The 18,351-nt window shown below is 40.7% G+C and overlaps 1 protein-coding gene across 2 annotated transcripts in view; it reads right to left on the reverse strand.

The window, feature by feature from the left end:
• The window catches only part of LOC131062392 (uncharacterized), a 214,978-nt gene that overhangs the window by 122,704 nt on the left and 73,923 nt on the right, over nucleotides 1-18,351 (reverse strand). For both annotated transcript variants that reach the window (XM_057996042.2, XM_059221446.1), the window contains 3 exons: nucleotides 17,874-18,018; nucleotides 17,626-17,694; nucleotides 13,494-13,539 (listed from right to left, as the gene is read on the reverse strand). In XM_057996042.2, coding sequence (XP_057852025.2) covers nucleotides 13,494-13,539; nucleotides 17,626-17,694; nucleotides 17,874-18,018 — 260 coding nt within the window. The remainder of the gene's footprint in view (nucleotides 1-13,493; nucleotides 13,540-17,625; nucleotides 17,695-17,873; nucleotides 18,019-18,351) is intronic.

Raw genomic sequence — 18,351 nt, forward strand, 5'->3', positions numbered from 1 at the left:
CCTGTAAGGAGACGTAAGGCCCCTTGATGAAACAGCATTCACAACGACCACTGGTGCTTATCCACACGTAGAGACCCTACATCAAAGAACCTTGGAGTCATCCTGATTGATCCTTCTCCGCGATATCTTCAGCAATTAGAGGCTTTATTCAAGAGAGGATAAGGTACCCTTGGGTATTTTATTTTGTGTTTGATCGTGTACAAAATACACGTCAACAGTCCCATAGCTAAGTATATAGATGGGAGACTATACCTTGACCGATGACTTCTACGTTGTTGGTCTTGGAAAGATTGATGCAGTGCTTGGTATCTAGTGGGTTTGATCACATGGCAGATATGTTCAAGACTTCAAGAGGATGGAGTTGGAGTTTATGGCGGATGGTAAGAAGGTTGTGCTGAAAGCTCTTTCAAATTGTGGACCTATGGTAGTCTCAGCACGCAGGATGGAGTCTTTGTTCAAACATAGAGACGTTGCTTGGGTGGTGTTGTCATTTTATGACACCCTTGGTCCATCAGTGAGAACCCCTTTTCCTTTTGCTTAGTCTCTTCTTCCCTTTCCCGGAACTCCGGAACCCCGAGGTTCCGAAGTTCCTTCCTTGCCTTCCCCACTTCGGGAACCTGAGTTTCCGAAGTCCTCGGACTTCTTTCCGGCTGGAAACACTTCCAGATGGCGTGATCAACACTCAAAGCTTTAAATGCTCCGACGACTTTTGTGACTTGTGCACCTTCTTTTGTGGAGCCACAGGGGTGCATTTAATGTTTTTGGCAGGATTTCCATCAAGAGAGGTACAGGGCCATGCTTGTTGTGGTAACTTATGTCATGTCTGCATGCTCTGACTTTGGAAGGTCAATCAATCCACCCTTCTCAGGGTTGCATTTTCAGGGTATGGCTAGGTTGCTTGCATGTACAGAAAGTCAGGTGCATGCACTCCCAAACTGACATTTCCCTACACACGCAAGGGTCATGATCACTCTTGTAACCAGTTTTCTATATAAAGGTTGTTAAGCCTCATTGTAAAGGGTTCTCTCCCTGCTGGCTTGAGCTATTCTATGCTCTTTCACTTTTCTTGTATTTATCTTGCATTTTTGCAACTGTAAGTTTGGCCATTGGCCTTATAATGAATTGAAATCACCATTCTCGCCTTCCTTCAACTTATGTATGCAATGTATGTTTCCTTACCTTCATCATAGGTGAATGTTTTGTGGCTCTTCTCTCATTTATGTTGTGTTAATTTATTTCTGAGTGTGACTTGTGGGAAACCTTCTCCCCTCGACATTCAGCAAATTCTAACCTCCATACATGCATTGGGGTCACCCATACAACTGAAGTTTATGCATCTCCTGGGTATTTCAGTTGATTCTTTGTGTCATTTTGGGTAGGGAGAGAAACAATCTCTTATCTTGGTGCATCACCTCCTTTTATTTTAAGCATTTCTCTCTTCCCTTTTCCTCTGCAAGTTGTTAGGATAGGCTTAGGAGTAAGTTTTAGAGTGTTGAGTTGGTTCAACACCTGCACCTAGATTGAGAAGGAAGTCAACCTTCTCTGGAGATTCAACCCCCTTGTACAAGGTCCCACACTTCGGGGTTGTTTCCATATTTCACAAGGTTGCTGAGTTGATAGCTCAACAAGGGTGCAAGCTTTTGTGATAATAGGCGGCATAGTGTTATATTTCATCCAAGACACCTTCTACACCTGATGAGTAGCCATATCATATTGATGTCCAGACTGTTCTGGACAAGCACAGTGTTGTGTTTGGTGATCTTCCTTCTAAGAGACCTCTTGACCGTGGTTTTGAGCATGTGATAGAGTTGGAGGGGGGCGTCAAGCCCGTGATTACTATTCCTTATCGTCATCTTAAGACATTTAAGGATGAGATAGAGAAGACCATCTGAGAGCTATTGGGCATGGGATTCATCTGGCCTAGTTCAAGCCCCTTTGCTTCTTTTGTGGTGTTGGTGAAGAAGAAGGATGGCACTATGTGCATGTGCATTGACTACCGTGCATTGAATAAGAAAACAATTAAGAACAGGTATCCTACTCCGCGCATAGATGAGTTACTAGATGAGCTTCATGGTGCAGTATACGTTTCAAAGATTGATCTTTGATCAGGATACCATCAGATTCGTGTTCGTGAGGACATCCATAAGACAACATTCAGATGCCACTATGGACACTATGAGTTTTTAGTGATGCCATTTGGTCTCACTTATGCACCCGCTACATTTCAGTCATGCATGACCCATGTGTTCAATAAGCAGTTGTGTAGGTATGTGCTTGTAATCTTCAATGACATTTTTACATACAGTAGAACATGCAAGGAGCACATGAGGCATTTGGATGAGGTCAATCATGCTGAGAGAACTGTCGCTCAAACTCATAAATTCCAGAAGCTTCTCTGCCTCTGGTACTGCACCTACGTCCACCTGTAGGACCAGGTCTACAATTCCTCGTGCCACCTCTGTAAACCCATCCAATTCTGCCAAGAACCTCCGAATGGGCCCTACTGGATCATGTGGGTCCGGTCGGGAAACTCGAAGGCCCTCATCTGCGTGATCCCCCTTGGCTAGCTGCAACTCTATACCAATCATCCGACTGTCTCCAAACTGGATGCTCTCGTCCTCAATATCAATGACAGTGTGTGTATTTTCTTTTTCACTTTCTCCCTTGCTGGGAGGCTACCTGACTTCCCCAACTACTCCAGCGGTGATCTGGCCAATTAAAACTATACGTGGGTGAGGTGGGGGTGCCTGCGGTGCCAGTGCAAACCTACCTAGCCAGCTAACCGAAGATGCATCCACGTCCTTCCCTTGGCCTTCTGAAACGACCACCTCTGTCGTGGGGATATCTGGTACGACTAGCTTCTGTACCACTCTGCCATCCGTAGGAGTCTCTTGGTGTACCACTCCTTCGGCTGTAGGGACCTCCTCATGTACCACTCCTTCAGCGATAGGAGTCTCCTAATGTACAACTCCTTCAGCCTGGTGAACCACTCCTCTAATCGCCAGTGCGACCTGTGGAAGGGACACCCGTACCTACCATGTCTGCAGGGACCCTTCAGGTGACTTCTGAAACAACACGCCTATAGGAGTGGCTTCTCCAAGAGGCATAGCTACTCTGAGTGACTCTGTGGGTACCAAGTGTGCTAAGGAGATAACTTGGTGGCTGCAAATTTGACTCTTGATGTAATTCTTTTGGGTGGTGGGGTAGGTGTTATTTCTTTTTGCTGTGGTTGAACTTCCTCTTCAGTTGTCGATTGCTCCTCTTTTCCTCCTTCCAAGAGTGCTTCTACCCCTTCTAGCTCCTCAACCTCCTTAGAATCCACATTGTGGAGTGCCCTTCTAAAACCCTCGTCCCTGCTTGTGCTCTACATATCCTCTGTTTCTTCTTCTTCGACTTCTGCATCATCTAAACTTTCATCTTCTTCCATACTAGGTTCGTTGTCCTCTTTCGTTTTCTTCTTGGCAGGCTAGGCACTGGCACTTCCGAGTGTATCACAATGTACCCAGTAGTGCATTGGTGGTTTGTTCGGCTCCACCCTGCTTAAAGGCTAAAACTTGCCCCATTTCTCAAATGGCACCTGTGTACGCTCTAGTTCCAGGAAGAGGTCGATGGCATGGTGGCACATATAAAATGTTTTGTGCTCTAGCGACAAGAAATCTTGAATCCTTTCCAAGAGCAGCTCAGACCAGTTATATACCTTGTTGTTGCGGATGCCATTCATGAGCTCTATCATCCAAATGGCAATGTCAGAAGCCATGCTCGCTCCAATGAGCCTACTCTTGACCAGGTCTATCAAACACCACTAGTCGGGATTGGCAATGAAAGTACACTTCAACCCCTTGCTAATACTGCTACTCCACAAACTCTTCCATAAGGTTGGTGTCAAGTCACTGCGATAGACCAGCTTCAGCAAAAATTCCTTCCTTTCCTTTTTGAGCTTACTTGCTAGCTTTGTGGCAAGTTCCCCTCTGTTTGGAATGTCAAACACTCGTCGAAAGTCGTGCAGTTTGAATGATATTGTGACGACACAACCCCGGTATTGCACAATAGACCTCTGCGCACGAGAATCATACCCTGCCCTTAAGGGTTCGAAGGACTGGCTCAAATTGCTTTATGTTGAACACAAGCATCTGGATGGCGTGATCAACTTCTGCTTTCCTAAGGAATTCTTCAATTCATGGTCTGGTGGAGTTTCATCCCACCAATTGCGGCTTTCGCTCCATGTTATGCTTTCGAATGTCAAGGTGTCCACCGTTACCTTCTCCTTCTCTTGCTCACGTTGCACTTTTGGCTATATTTTAATCTTTTTGCTGCTACTCGCCTCCCCCATTTTGGTTGTCATCACTGCCGGTATGGGGCCCTGGTGCTTCTGTACAATATTTGCTTGCCCTTTATTATAACGGTCCAACTTTTCAACGTGATTGGGTCCCCGCAGCTTGTTCTCACCATACTTCGAGATGGTACAGACTGGTACAGGTGTTTTTGGTACGAACTGGTGTCACAAATTTTCTTCGTTGTACAGCGCTTCCTTTTGTTGAGCTCTTCGCACTTGTATGGATGAATAAGTGCCTTCGGATGTACCAGATGTATGGGTCCATACGTTGCTTCTTTTTGCAACTCCTGTATGGCTACTTCCTTCCTTATGGAGCTTCTTTTTTGTGCTCCAAAATTCGTAGGAATTCGTACACTATTTTCCTAATCTGCAACTTCCGTGCGAATCCATACAAGGATTTCTTAGGACTATGTAGACTTTGTACGGTTTCGTATGACAAACTCCGTGTGCTCTGCCACTTTCATACGACACCGTCAGATGATCCTTGTGTGCCCCGCAAATGTCGTATGCCTCCGTACAATGGCTCCCCTTTTCTCGTGGAATTCCAAGTAGATGGAATTCGTACGATGCTAATTGTTGTATAGTTTAGTACAATGGTATATCTCCTTGTGATGCTTGTACGGCTTTGTACGGTTGTCTTCCCTTGCACCAAGTGCTCTCCAAGACTCTTGCTTTTTCTTGCCTTCCTTCTCTGCTCAAATGGTTTCGAATGGCCAAGTGGGAGAATTTATAAAATTTTCTCTCTTCCAAGGTTAGGGTTATAAAATATATATTATCAATTTTTTATAAAATATTTTCTTTTTTGCTTCATACAATTTCTCCTTAAGTTTATTATTTCTTCCATTCCTTTTAATTTTTTGGTAACTTTTGACCCTTCCCTTTTAATTTTTATATCTTGTCTTGCTTTTTGTACTTTTAATGTTCTCCTTTGTAAGTATTTTTTCCATATTTTACCTAGGCAAGAATATTTAAATTTAATCACCTGTACCTTTAACGTTCGTTGGAATTTGTCTACTTTTGATTCATGTCGGGTGCTTTTTTGGTTGCTTTGTTGTGCTTCCCGGTGTACCACCTCTTCCGTACTAGCTCTTACTGTTTTCCTTAGTTTGCGCAACTTGATTTTTCATGCAAGTCGTCTTACTCCCTTCCTTACTTTTTCCTATATGCCAGCTTCTTTCTTTTGTTTCTTATTAGGCTTCTCAGCAACATCATTTTCTATCTCCTCCATCTTCCACTTCACCCCTGTTGGGTCTCCCTCTGGTCGCATTCCGATTTCTGAGTCATGTAATCATACACAATTGTATGCCAGTCATCTGAAACATTCCTCCTCGCAACAAGCAACCATGTAGTCTAGGTCAAAGATTTTATCCAACAAGGGTGCTGGTCCCACCCCCTTATACCATCCATCTATGTATCTTCCCCCATACTGCTGGTACCAAGTTACTCTTTCCCCTTCTATTTGCGGTGGGTTGGCAGTATTGGGGATTGCTCGCCATAATGAGTTGGAGGCTACCTCCCTCTCGCCTGGATATATTATTGCCATAAAATAATCCTCACCTTTTATCACCATTTTCAAACATGGTTCGAGGGTGGCACCATATTCTTTTAGATCAATTTCCTCCTTCGGGTTGAACGACTCTTCTTCCCCAGCCCGTTGCTCCTTGCGTCGTGCTTCAGCCTCCTCATCAATATCGTAGGCTATATATACTTCATGGAGTCCTTTGTACGAAGCCTTCCTCCTCCAGTGTTCGCCAAGCCATATCCACAAGGCTGGAGTACCAAAATATGCATTGGTAAGGTGTTTATTAATCCTAGGCACTGTGATGCCTTCCACATGGTAAGTTGAAAATATGACTTGGTTGACAAAATGGAACCCCCGATCACTGGTGATCTGGATGGGGATACCAAACCTCATGATAATCTTTTCGTAGAGAAATCTTGTCGTACTGACGACAATATTGTCTGGAAGTGCTTTGGGCTCTGCCCACTTCGTCAGGTACTCCATCGCCACAACGATGTACCAACATCTGTGCATGCTACTAGCCTTCAGTGGTCCCACGAAATCCAGCCCCCACCTTGTTGTTGAGAGGGGAACAAGGGCATAAAATCCATTTTCAATGGTTTCCCCGCCAATTAGCATGTGTCACACCCGATGACCCACTCACGGGTGTCGGTGTGCAGGGTCAGCCACCATAGTCCCACCAATAGTACTTTTCGTGTGGTGGCATCGGGTCCCATGTGGCCTCCGGCAAGTCCGTCGAATGCTTCCTTCAGTACGCCAAGAATCTCCTCCTACATCACACATCTCCGAAGAATTTGGTCGACTCCCATTTTGTACAACAAGCCATTGATTAGTTGGAATGTCTTGCTCTTCAATGCCAACTTTCGTCGTTCTCCTAGCGGCATATCCCTCAAGAATGTTGTGGTGGACAAGTACTTGCCAATGTTTTTGTACCAGGGAGGTAATGCTCCTATTTGGAACAGGTGTGCATCTGGGAAATCTTCATTCACCCCATCCGAAGGCTCTCTTGACTTAATTCTCGACAGCCGGTCTGCAATCACATGGCTTTTCCTTGGCCGTACTATGATTGTGAAGGTAAATTCTTGGAGTAGCAACAACCACCTGCTCACTCGACCTTGAATGATTAGCTTATTTGCCAGGTACATTAAGGCCTAGTGGTCGACATAGAACATGAATGGCGTTGCCAGGAGATAATGATGGAATTTCTGGACGGAGTACACCATTCCAAGTGTCTCCCTCTCTGTTGTGCTGTAATTCTGTTCGGCTTGGAGAGTAAGCAACTAGCAAAAAAGATGGGGTGATCTAGTCCTTGTATGCCTACCAATGCCAGGGTGGCACCGATGGCATAGTTGGAGGCATCCACGTGGACGTGGAACTCCTTGTCCCAATTTGGGTGCGCCAGGATTGGTGCACTCACCAATCGGGATTTGAGCTCTTTGAATGCCTCTTCCTTCTCTGTTCCCCACATGAATGGTTTGCCCTTCCTTGTCAGCCTGTCAAGAGGGCAAGAGATTTGTGCAAACCTTCTGATAAACCTTTGATAATAGCTGATGTGTCCAAGGAAGGATTTAACTCCCGTCACGTCCACCAGACTTTCCATGTTCACGATGACCCCTACCTTGTCTGGATCTATTTTCAACCCTTCCTTGCACACAATGTGACCCAGCAACTTGCCTTGTGGTACCATGAACCGACACTTCTTCGGATTGACAGCGAGTTGAGCCCACCGACACCTCTCCATGAATTCTCCTAGTACCTTCAAGTGGGTTTCTTGCTCGTTGTAGATAGACCAGTCATTGAGGAAGGCTCTAAAATTTCCCATAGACATCCTGTCAAAAATGTGTAGTATTATCCGCTAGAAGGTGGCTGGAGCGTTACATAGGCCAAAGAGCATCCGGTTGTACGCATATACTCCATCTTGTCCACTACGAAGGTGGTTTTCAACTTGTCCTCATCTGCAATGTTGATCTGATTGTAACCGAAGAACCTGTCCAGGAACGCATACATTTCATGGCTCGCCACCTCCTCTAGGATATTGTTCATGAACGGAATTGGAAAGGGGTCCTTGATGGTTACTGCATTTAAACATCGAAAGTATACACATATTCTAATCTGATTCGCCTCCTTCAGAGAAATGACAATGGGCGAGACCCATTCATTGGTCTCAACTTTAAAAATAAATCTAGCCTCCAACATTTTTTTGATTTCTTCATTAACCTTGGCGGCATAGTTTTTGTTCATTCGGTACAGCCTTCTCCGTACGAGTTGGGCACTAGGTATGAGGGGTATTCGATGTACGTAGAACTTTGGAGGTATCCCCTTCAAGTCCTTGTACGCCCATGCAAAGATGTCTTTGTACTACAAAAATATTTTAAAGCCTACTGCTTTTAATACGGGGTTCTAGTCATCCCCTATGAGGATCACCCTCGGGTTGTCATCATTCCCAGGTTGACTTTCTTCACATTGGATTCCTCGTACTTGATGGGCTTGTCTCGTTCAAACTGATGAGCCGGTGTACCATCCACCTGCACTACGCCTTCTCGATACTCTCCACACTCTAGAGGAAAGGTTGAACTATTCGTACCTTCACCTGGCTCCTCAATCTCACAAATCTGCAACATGTGGCACACAAGGTGAAACACCTCATAGTCCTCCATTTGCCAATGGAAGAGCCCGTTGAGAGAGCTAGTTTCATCCTCCGAGCATCCTTCCAACTCCAATACCCCTTCGTCGTTGGGTTCCATCTGTCCCCTTCCGTCTTGTGAACCCCATTCAAAATCATGAAAGTCGACTGAGTCAAAATCAAATGCCAATTCCTTGCTCACTACCTGGTCCCTCAAATCAATCACATATTTACGTTCTTCATTCTTGATGGAGAGTGTATTCTTTTTCCAGTTATGATTTGCCTTCGCCATGATCAGCCAACCTCTCCCGAGGAGAGCGTCATAGGCCCTATTCTCCAGTGGGATGATGACGAAATCAAGGAAGAAATGTTGGGTGCCGACAACAACTTGTTGTGCCATAAGTGTTCCTAATGGCTTGATGTCATGCTGGTTGGCACCTACAAGGTGGAATATTGGTGGCCAGAGAGTTAGTTTGCCTAGACCCCTCCATGTCTCCTCTGGCAATACATTTACACCAGAGCCGCTGTCAACGATGGTGTTCGTCAACTTCCATCCCATAATCTCCATTTCTACTATGGCTAGCTTCTGACCAATACTCATGGTGAGTAGCATGGGGTCCATAGCAGACGTGTCAAGTGATCTTGTTGTCGGCATGGGGTCCATGGAGGACGTGTCAGGTATTTTGCTACCGGCTCGCAGCATTCCTTGCTAATGATGTTGTCACCGACTACATTTGTGAGGGCTATTTTCAATTGTGGCATAGTCTGGAGAAGGTCAGATACCCGTACTGGTACGGTGGTCTGCAACATCTATTTTATTATAGTTTTCTCGAACTCTAACCATAATGGGGTATTGGCGGCATCATGTGAGGCCCTTCTCTCTTCCGCCATTGCCTGTTCAACATCCGCCTTTGCCTCTTGGAGTCTTTCCTTCTCTGTATGGGGATCGGGGTACACTGCCTTTTTGCTTTGTAACCTCGTGATTGCTAGTACATCCTCTTCTGGCTCCTTGACATCCAGCATATTTACCCCTTTCTGTTTTGGGCAGTCAATGTCCTCATGGTTCCAAGGACCGCACCACTTGCACAACAAACTTCCATTATTGTTCCCACTCTGACACTCACAAGCGAAGTGGTCCCACTCATTGCATTTGTGGCACTGGATCATGGGTCGTCCCTTCGCATCGTACTGAATTTTGCTTCTCAGTGTGTTGTTATTGGACTGATTGTTCCCTCGTCAATTATTGTGGTATCCTCCTAGTGAAGCATTGGAGTTTGCTGGTGGTTTAGGTAGTGTGGTTGGCGGGGTATCTTGTTCCCCTTGGGCAAAGAGCACTTGTGTGCTCCATGTCTTCAGATTGTACGGGCATTCCTTGATGGAATGTCTTAGCACCTGACAGATGTCACAAAAAGACTTCCTTGGGTATGTTCCCTTAGCATGACCTTTTGCTTTGCAGTCGATGCATCAAGGTTCTTTACCCTCTTGCCACTCTCCTTGTCAACCTTCAACTCCTTCATCATCTGCATCATGTCCCTACAGAGGGCCTGTACGGTTTTGGACTCTCCGTCACTACTTCCATCCATATTGTCATCATCACTCGCCCTCCTCTTTCCTTTTGATATTTTGCTTTCGCTTTCAATGTCAATTGCTTTATTATAAGCCTCGTCATATGATGGCGGAGGGACCACCTTCATCTTCCTTCTTAGGGACAACACGAGTCCCTCCACAAACCACCATTTCTTCAGTCCATCAGCTGGTTGGTTTTCCATCTTGTTCAATAATTCTTTTAGCCTACGATTGTAAGCTCGGTCACTTTCACTTTTGCCTTGCTTGGTATTGTAAATTTCGGCCACAATCTCTTCGTCATCCCTCAGGAGTTTGAATTCCTCCTGGAAATCCTTCCTCAAATCACTCCATCTTGTTTTGTGTTGGTCGTTGAGGTCTGTATACCAATCAATTGCAATCCCTCGAAGGGTGCCTGGAAACGCCTTCAACCAATAATCCTGGTCATCTTGGCCATTTGCCTCCCATATGGTTATACATGTTTTGCAATGTTGTACGGGGTCCTCCAACCTATCACCCATGAATCTTTGAACCTTTTCTCTCTGGAGTATTTTGATTCTGCAACATCGTTCTTGTCTGAAAGGTATTGTGTGTCGCCTGGAAGGTACTGTGTGCTGCTTGGTAGGTACTATATGCGTTAGACCAAATTGGACCATTCTGCTCTATGTGTTTCGGTGCCTCTTTTGCACTCTCGGCCATGCACGAGCTCTCTACACGTCCAACTTTTGCGTCTTCTGCACCTTGGTCACCTTCATTTCTATAATCTCTCCTTCCTGGAGTCTTCGGCTCCGACCCTCCTATTTTTTATTGCTCCGCCAGAGATAGATTCCCAATTCTATACAGGTTGGTTTCAAAAATTATAGCAACCTCGCCCTCAAGGTCCCGTACTACCTCTTCGCCACATTCGGAGTGTTCGGATGAGTTGTTCCCAAAATCAATTCCGGACTCTTCACTCGACCTTAAGTGTGTGGCTCGGTCAAGGAGATCTTCCTCTGCTATATCTGGAAGTGGTAGGTTCCTCGCAACCTCTACCAACTAGTTCCACGTACACGGTTTCTACCTCTCTCGACTACAGTTCCTATTCACACTCTAGCTCTTTGCCTTTCCAATCTCTCCGGGCCTTCAACAATCTCCCTCAGTCGTCGTCTCCACTCACTTTGTTCTCTTATATGTAGGGATCTCCATACCAATCCTTCCCCTACCTCTCGGGTGGTACTAGTACACCATCAGTCTTTGTTACGTCATAGGGGCATTAATTGCCAGGGGTACGACATATGCTCATATCCCTCTCTTCCTCTTCCCTATGGTTTCATTCTTCATACCTCTACAGTACTTGTTGCCAACGACATTCACGATTGGTTTCTTCCCTTCAGTATTGTAGTTCAATTCGGTTTCATGCCAACGGCCTCGGAAGGCTCCCGAGAAGATCAAATACAGGTGGGTTGACTGTGAGTTCGCCACGTACCGTGCCTTCAGGGACAGCTCTCTCCCAAGCTTCCCTTTGCACGTACTGGGTGACCGAAACCTCCCACAGGTCCACCAAATCTTCCATCAGTTGATCCTCCCATGCTTTCGCCTACGTCACCTCTTCGTGTGTATCAGTTTTAGTAACAATCAATTGTTGATCGAATGGCTGACCCATTAGTGTTTACCGCCTACTGCCATATTGATCTTCGGAATTCGTATCAGCAATGACACCAAAATGTTTACTCCCTATAGTGGATATGTTTTGACTTCACGGAATAAATAGAAAACTAAGGTATGCACAAAACATAGATAACATTTACAATAACATAGGCAGAATGATATAACTTTATTGCATCAGTAATGGATAGTACAATCACATCCAAAATCTATGTTCAATCATAACTCTTTTTCCCAATACATTGCCAGAATATATACCACTCAATCAGTTGGCGGAGATGCAAACTATCGGTAACTACCAACTACCTACAAGGAACTAATTACCCATTACATGCCAATTCAACATAACAAACCATGTTTTATTTAGTGACGACATAATTGCTGTCTACAAAGAGGTTAAAAGCTCCAAAACTACTGCTAAGCTAGGCAACTAAACTAAGACAACTACTCCAGAGAGCAAAAAAAAAGTAGGGGTCCCCATTTGCAATGGGGCAATGTGTGAAGACGTCACAATAGACTCCCAATCAACTATTTGGTCATCTATCCATCAGCTCTCTAGTCTTCTCCCAATCACTTCGCCATTGTTGAGATGCTTCAAACCTAGATATATTCTCCTTTCCTTCGGAATCCAAGTAGGTTGATTTTTAAACATTTTTTCAGGATTCTTACTAGAAGCTCTACATTCCTTATTCACATCATTCTAGCACAAGAGAGTCGCCTTAGAGAATTAAACCTTTTGCATTGCAGCCCCCACCTAAAACACTCTCATGCTTAGCACAGGACTCCATGAGCCTTTTTCCTTCTGCATTGAAACTTCAAAGCTTTCTACATCTTCCATGTAATCTATAATTCCCATATCCAAAGCTTCCTTATCACCATTGTTATGAAGAGGAGATTCTAATTGCTGCAAAGGAGGATACAAAAATAAGATGGACTCTCTAAGGACTCAAGCCACAATGGAAGCACCAAAAGCTACTTTGAATCTTCTTGATATTACAGGTTCTTTATTTGTTTTTTAAAGCTTTCATTTAGTAATTAGATTATTTAAAAGAACGGTAACTTTGTGTTTCCATTTCTTGGTTAGAATTTGAAGCTTTATTTTATTTAGAATAAATTAAATTTATTTCTTTGAATAGAGTAAATTTGCTTTGTTAAGTCTCTTGCAAAAGCCCTTGATCACAACAAAAGGCAAGTGAAATTAAAACCTTGATCCTTATACAAGGTGCTTTGAACAAGTCTTTATTTATAAATTCAAAACTTGAAAACAAGAGATCCCAACATTCTCACTAAAACCAAAAACTCCTAAAATTGCATTAGATCATTTAGTTTATTTTGAAAATTGCAAGTTCCTACTAATGCTCCCATTTTATTGGGAACCAACTAAACATTTGTGAGAAGTGAGAACAAAAAGGAGTTTTAAACTGCATGATCATCCTTCCCTAGAAAATAAAATAATAAAAGCAACTTAATGATAGCACGAGATTTATGTAGAATACATGCATACACAGATTTCTCACCAAAATTGACTCTGTTTCTCGTTGGGACAAGAATATTCAATAATTTCGATTTTTGAAGCCTTCAAAATAAAGTTTTAAAAAAAAACATTTAAGTTTTAAACTTGCATTTATGTAGAAAGAAAAAAAAAAGTCTTTAATAACTAAGATTTAAGCATCTACAATCCAGATTGCACATACACATAATGTCCTAACTTATTCAAGATTTTTATTTATTTCTATGTAAAATAGTTACAATCTAGATTATGCCTGAAAAGAATTGCTTTGCATCAAAGGAAAAGAAAATAGACTTACAAGCCAAAGTTTTCATCACCGAAGTTGAATTCCCAAAGGCATAATTCTGTCAAAGATTTCACACAAAAGAAAAATGACAAAAATATATATTTAAATTAAAATCCTTAAACACAATGATATCTAAATGTGCATGGTAATCGATGAATGAAAATTTTGAAGCAAACAAATAGACATGGAAATTAATTAATTTTATACACGAACAAAATTGTCATCTCCATAACTATTTCATTTTCTACATGTTACATGTGCACATACTTGCTAGATTCATGTTCACTTGCATGTATGTATGCAAACACGAACCCATCTATCTGGTATGTACATTTTTGTTTGCACAAATATTATAAAATTGTATTGAAATCAACAATGATACACTAATAAAAAAGATATAAGAAGGATTTGTGACTAGTTTTAGAAACTTAGAATTTTATGTACTCTTAAGATCTAAGCTTGATAGTTGAGGTTACCCTTAACAAATAAGAACGTTGGGTGAGGATGTGTTTGAGCGGTAATAGGAAAACAAGGCTGTCCTCCTCTTTGGTCAATTCACCTTAATAACACAACATAAATAACTACTTGATTTTGATGATATTTACAGTGCCTTTTCTGCTACGGATTGGCATTAACTATTTTTTTTAAATTGTAGCCCAAATAAACCATCCTTTGATTTCTGGTGTTCTTGTCTAGGTAATACAATCTAAACTAGTGCAAGGCGTGAAACAAAAGATTAAAGATTAGAATATATTGCTCTAAAGCACAAATGTGTTATTAGAATGATATTGGATGAAAAGCACTTTTTGAAATGAAGTCAAACTTAAGAAGGGAAAAATTATTTAGGTTTGTTTGTGGATAAAGATCAAGAATTCAATAAACAAGATCATATAAAGATTTTACAGAAGAATGCCCAAAAAAATACAGCAGAAAGAAGTGTGAGGTACTTTCCTGAAATCTTAGTGTTGGAAATCGGTAATAATCGGGGATGTGTTATTAGTAATCATTTTTTCAATACTCAACATAAAAATAAGGTTTTCCTCTTCTCTTCTTTTCAGTTATATTCATTTTATGACTCAGTGCTTTCCTAATTATCATTGAATGGATTTTGGCATCAATGAAGTTTTACAATACTTTGGTAGAGAAGGAGAACATATCTACAAGAATACCTATGCAGAAGTAAAGAAAATGATTCCAAGGATATACATGCATAAAGGCGAAAATGCCTAAAGATTTTGGACAAAAAGAAACAAACAAAGAAGTTATATTAGTGCCCAAAATGACCAAAGTAGGTCTTTAGTACTCAAAAATACATCCAATGACAACAGGAAGAGGAAATAAAAAATGAACTCCTAACATGAAAAAGAGTAAAGGCTACAAGCTGAATGTAATTTCAACTGAATCAAAGCACCCATGCAATGCCGTTATGTATTTTTCCCTTTTTATGGCCTTTCCAGTATCTCCAAGAACTTCAACATTCTTGGAGAATGCCAACTTTATCATAAAGGAATTTTGACAATGGAAGTGATCTTAGGTAATCAAGATGAGTCCAACGATACATTTTGGATGCAGTTTTGACACTCTAGAATCTCTCCACGACCAATGTTTTGGCATGGTCAGAATTCATATTTGGTTCATTTAAAATTTTCCATAACTTTGGCTGTATGTGCAAAAAATAACTAAATAGTTAAATGTTAAATTGTTGAAAAGGTAAAAATTAAAAGACAACTTATGTTAATTATTTAAAGGAGTCTAAAGTCACTTTTTGGAGGGGAAAATATGTAATGTCCCTTACTAAGTTTAGGCCTATTTTAATCATAATTAATCCATCTCAACATACTTATGACATAAACTAAATTGTTTAGGAGACAAAACTATCTTAACATGAATCCAATCAGTGATATTCCGCAGTTCCATCAGTAGTTTGTTCATCTACCATACATCAGTAAATTGATCATCTGAATTACTATTTCTATATATTTATATTTATTTTCAGATAGCATTATTATATATCTTTTACTGCAGAGCAGTTCTTATAAGATATTATAATAATTATAATTATTATATTATTTTCTATAATTATCTTATTATTAAGTTCTGCATAAGAATATTATCGTGCTTCATATATTAAGCTCATCCCCATGCATACCACCAAGGACAAGGATGTTACTGCTTGTAACTTAATAACGGTTCTGGTCTGACCTGATTGATGGTGATCATTAGATTCATGTGTCCACGCTTCTGTTATTCTTACAGATCCTTAGAGTGCTCCCATTTAGGAATCGATAGAAATATGAAAACTTTCTGCCTCTCTCTAATGATTTTCCAGTGCCTTCCCGACATTTAGTGATACATACCAAGTGTTATAACTCTTGGAATAGACATTTCAAACCTGCCTCTTCATTAAACAAGTCACACAACTTAATGAATATTACGCATCATAAATCACACCTTTTGATTGATTTACTAATCTCTGTAACTTTATATTTCTCAAGGCAAAAACAAATTGTGCCTTTAGCCATTCTTAATCGCTGCCTTTGTACGGTATTGTTTCCTTGGTCTTAGTGTTCTCTAAGTGACATCGCACATTTTCATTTAGTGTTTATTATGTCTAATTGCTGGATATTTGATTAACTCTCACCCCACTGCAAACAATTAATAAATCGATGTATATTTTTTTAATTTTTTTTTATTTTTATTTTTTTGTTATCGTCAAGGTATCCCCGCGACCCAAGCCTAGCGGGTTCCCTTTACGAGGCGAGCTTGAGGCGAGACTAATCCCTGCGGCCACAGGGTAACCAGCACAGTCCTCAAGTGTCCGTGGCGGGGTAATTCCGAGCCAAAGAGTCGAACCCAAGACCTCGGGGAGCAAACCCAAGACTCAGACCAACTACTCTAACCCGTGGGGGCTTAAATCGATGCATATTGTTTTGTCTTTCCATATCATTAATTGTTGGTTTGTTCATAAATCATGCCTTTGACTAATCTTAGGTTTGAACTCGGTGACTATGATAATGTCCTCATAACCATAAGCACTGATTTACCAGATCACTCCTCTTGAAAGACAACGATGTCTATTGTACATGACATTTGTCATGCTTATTAGTTATTCATAATTCTTGGTGCAACATTTCTGGTCATTTTTTCTTTAATTGCTGACTATATCTGATTATTCTTATTGCAACGTTTCTGAGTTGTATGCTGAAGTCTTTAATTTATTAACCTGTTCTTTAAGCTTGATCTTGTAAATTATGTTTATACTACAATATAAATTTGTTTTTATTTGAATATTACAAGAATATTATTAGTAATAAATATTAATTAAATAACAATATTTAATGAAAAAATTAATTTCAAATAATCATTAGTTGGTAATTATTATATTAATTAATAATAATTATTTCTTCATTTAGGATATATATAACGATCAAGGAGGGGACATGACAAAATAAGAGGACACAAATAATAAATTTTATAATTCCAAAAAAATGCTTACAAAAAGGTTTTGGAGAAAAGACAACTAATTCTTTACATTTCATTTTTTGGGGAACTCTATTGAGAGATTGAGCATTTGTTCAGCTACAATCCTAAGATGAAAACCCTAAGGCAATATTGGTTTCGTGGACAAAAACCCACCTAGCTGATCCTTGCGGATTCATTCAGAGTTCAAAGGGTGTGCAGATTGATCAAAGATTGAAGAGATTTTGTGCTGAAAGGAGAATTATCTTTCTAGATTTATATTGTTTTTCCTGTGTGTTGAAGTGTATTACATAATAAATTTGTGAAGCATTTTGAAAAGCTTTTGACAAATATTTAGAGTTTAAGTTTCAAACCCTAGGCACAACTATGTATGTATTACATGCAGATTGGAGGTTGGACACTACCATTTCTTGAAGTTTTTAAACAACTCTTATCTAGCCAACTCAAGGTATTGTTCGGGTGACAATTTATGTTATTAGTTTGTTGTAACAAGAGATTTGGAGGTCCTAACTACTTATTTCAAGTGTTGTTCAAATTTAGACCCAATCTAACATCTTTGGCATTCATTATTGCAAGTATATTTGACATCATTTTGGAGATTATACTATTAGGGGACAAAGACAAAAGAATGAAAGCACTGTGGACTGTAATAATAGTTAAATACCTTAGATGTGGCACTCAGAAAGTCCCATACTTCATGCTGCTCTGCAATATTTGGTATTGACAACAAATCCTGCAAATCTAAACTCTGTAAGTAGCTTTAGAAAGAATAGAAATAGAAGCCAAAATTATTGCCAGTCACACATTATGCAAAATCTTAGATGAAGTTAAGAAATTAAATCTATGGCAAATTTGCAGATGTCAAAGCATTATAGCATTCAAAAGGAACAGCAAAATGTTAGAGATGTATACCTTTAAATACTTGTCTAATAAAATGCAACGCTGTCGAATGAAAAAATCATCAAGATTGGATGAAATAAAACTTTTTGGTGGTATCTGAAATTTATAATTTGGGATAACTCGAAGACGGCGATGCAACTGCTCAAAGTTCCGATACCTGAGGATAAAAAAATAAGTATGAAAACCAGTTCTCTATATCAATACTACGCAAAAGCCACTTAGATACCACTACTTCCCAGCAAAGACATTTCTCTTTGAGAGAAAATTAATGACAACCTTGTAATCGATAATGCTCAAAGTTTAAAAATCAATCTCCAAATCATATTGTTATATTAACATCCAACAAGGAGTGCCCCGAAAAAACAAGTGCTTCAACAAAGAGATTATAACTTGGAAATTCTTATCATTAAACTTATCTGTCATTGTCAATGTTAGCATTAAAAACATAAAGTTCAGATATACCAGAATTTGCATTGTGTACATTCCATAT

Source organism: Cryptomeria japonica, chromosome 5, assembly GCF_030272615.1.
Source record: "Cryptomeria japonica chromosome 5, Sugi_1.0, whole genome shotgun sequence".
NCBI classification, from domain to species: domain Eukaryota; kingdom Viridiplantae; phylum Streptophyta; class Pinopsida; order Cupressales; family Cupressaceae; genus Cryptomeria; species Cryptomeria japonica.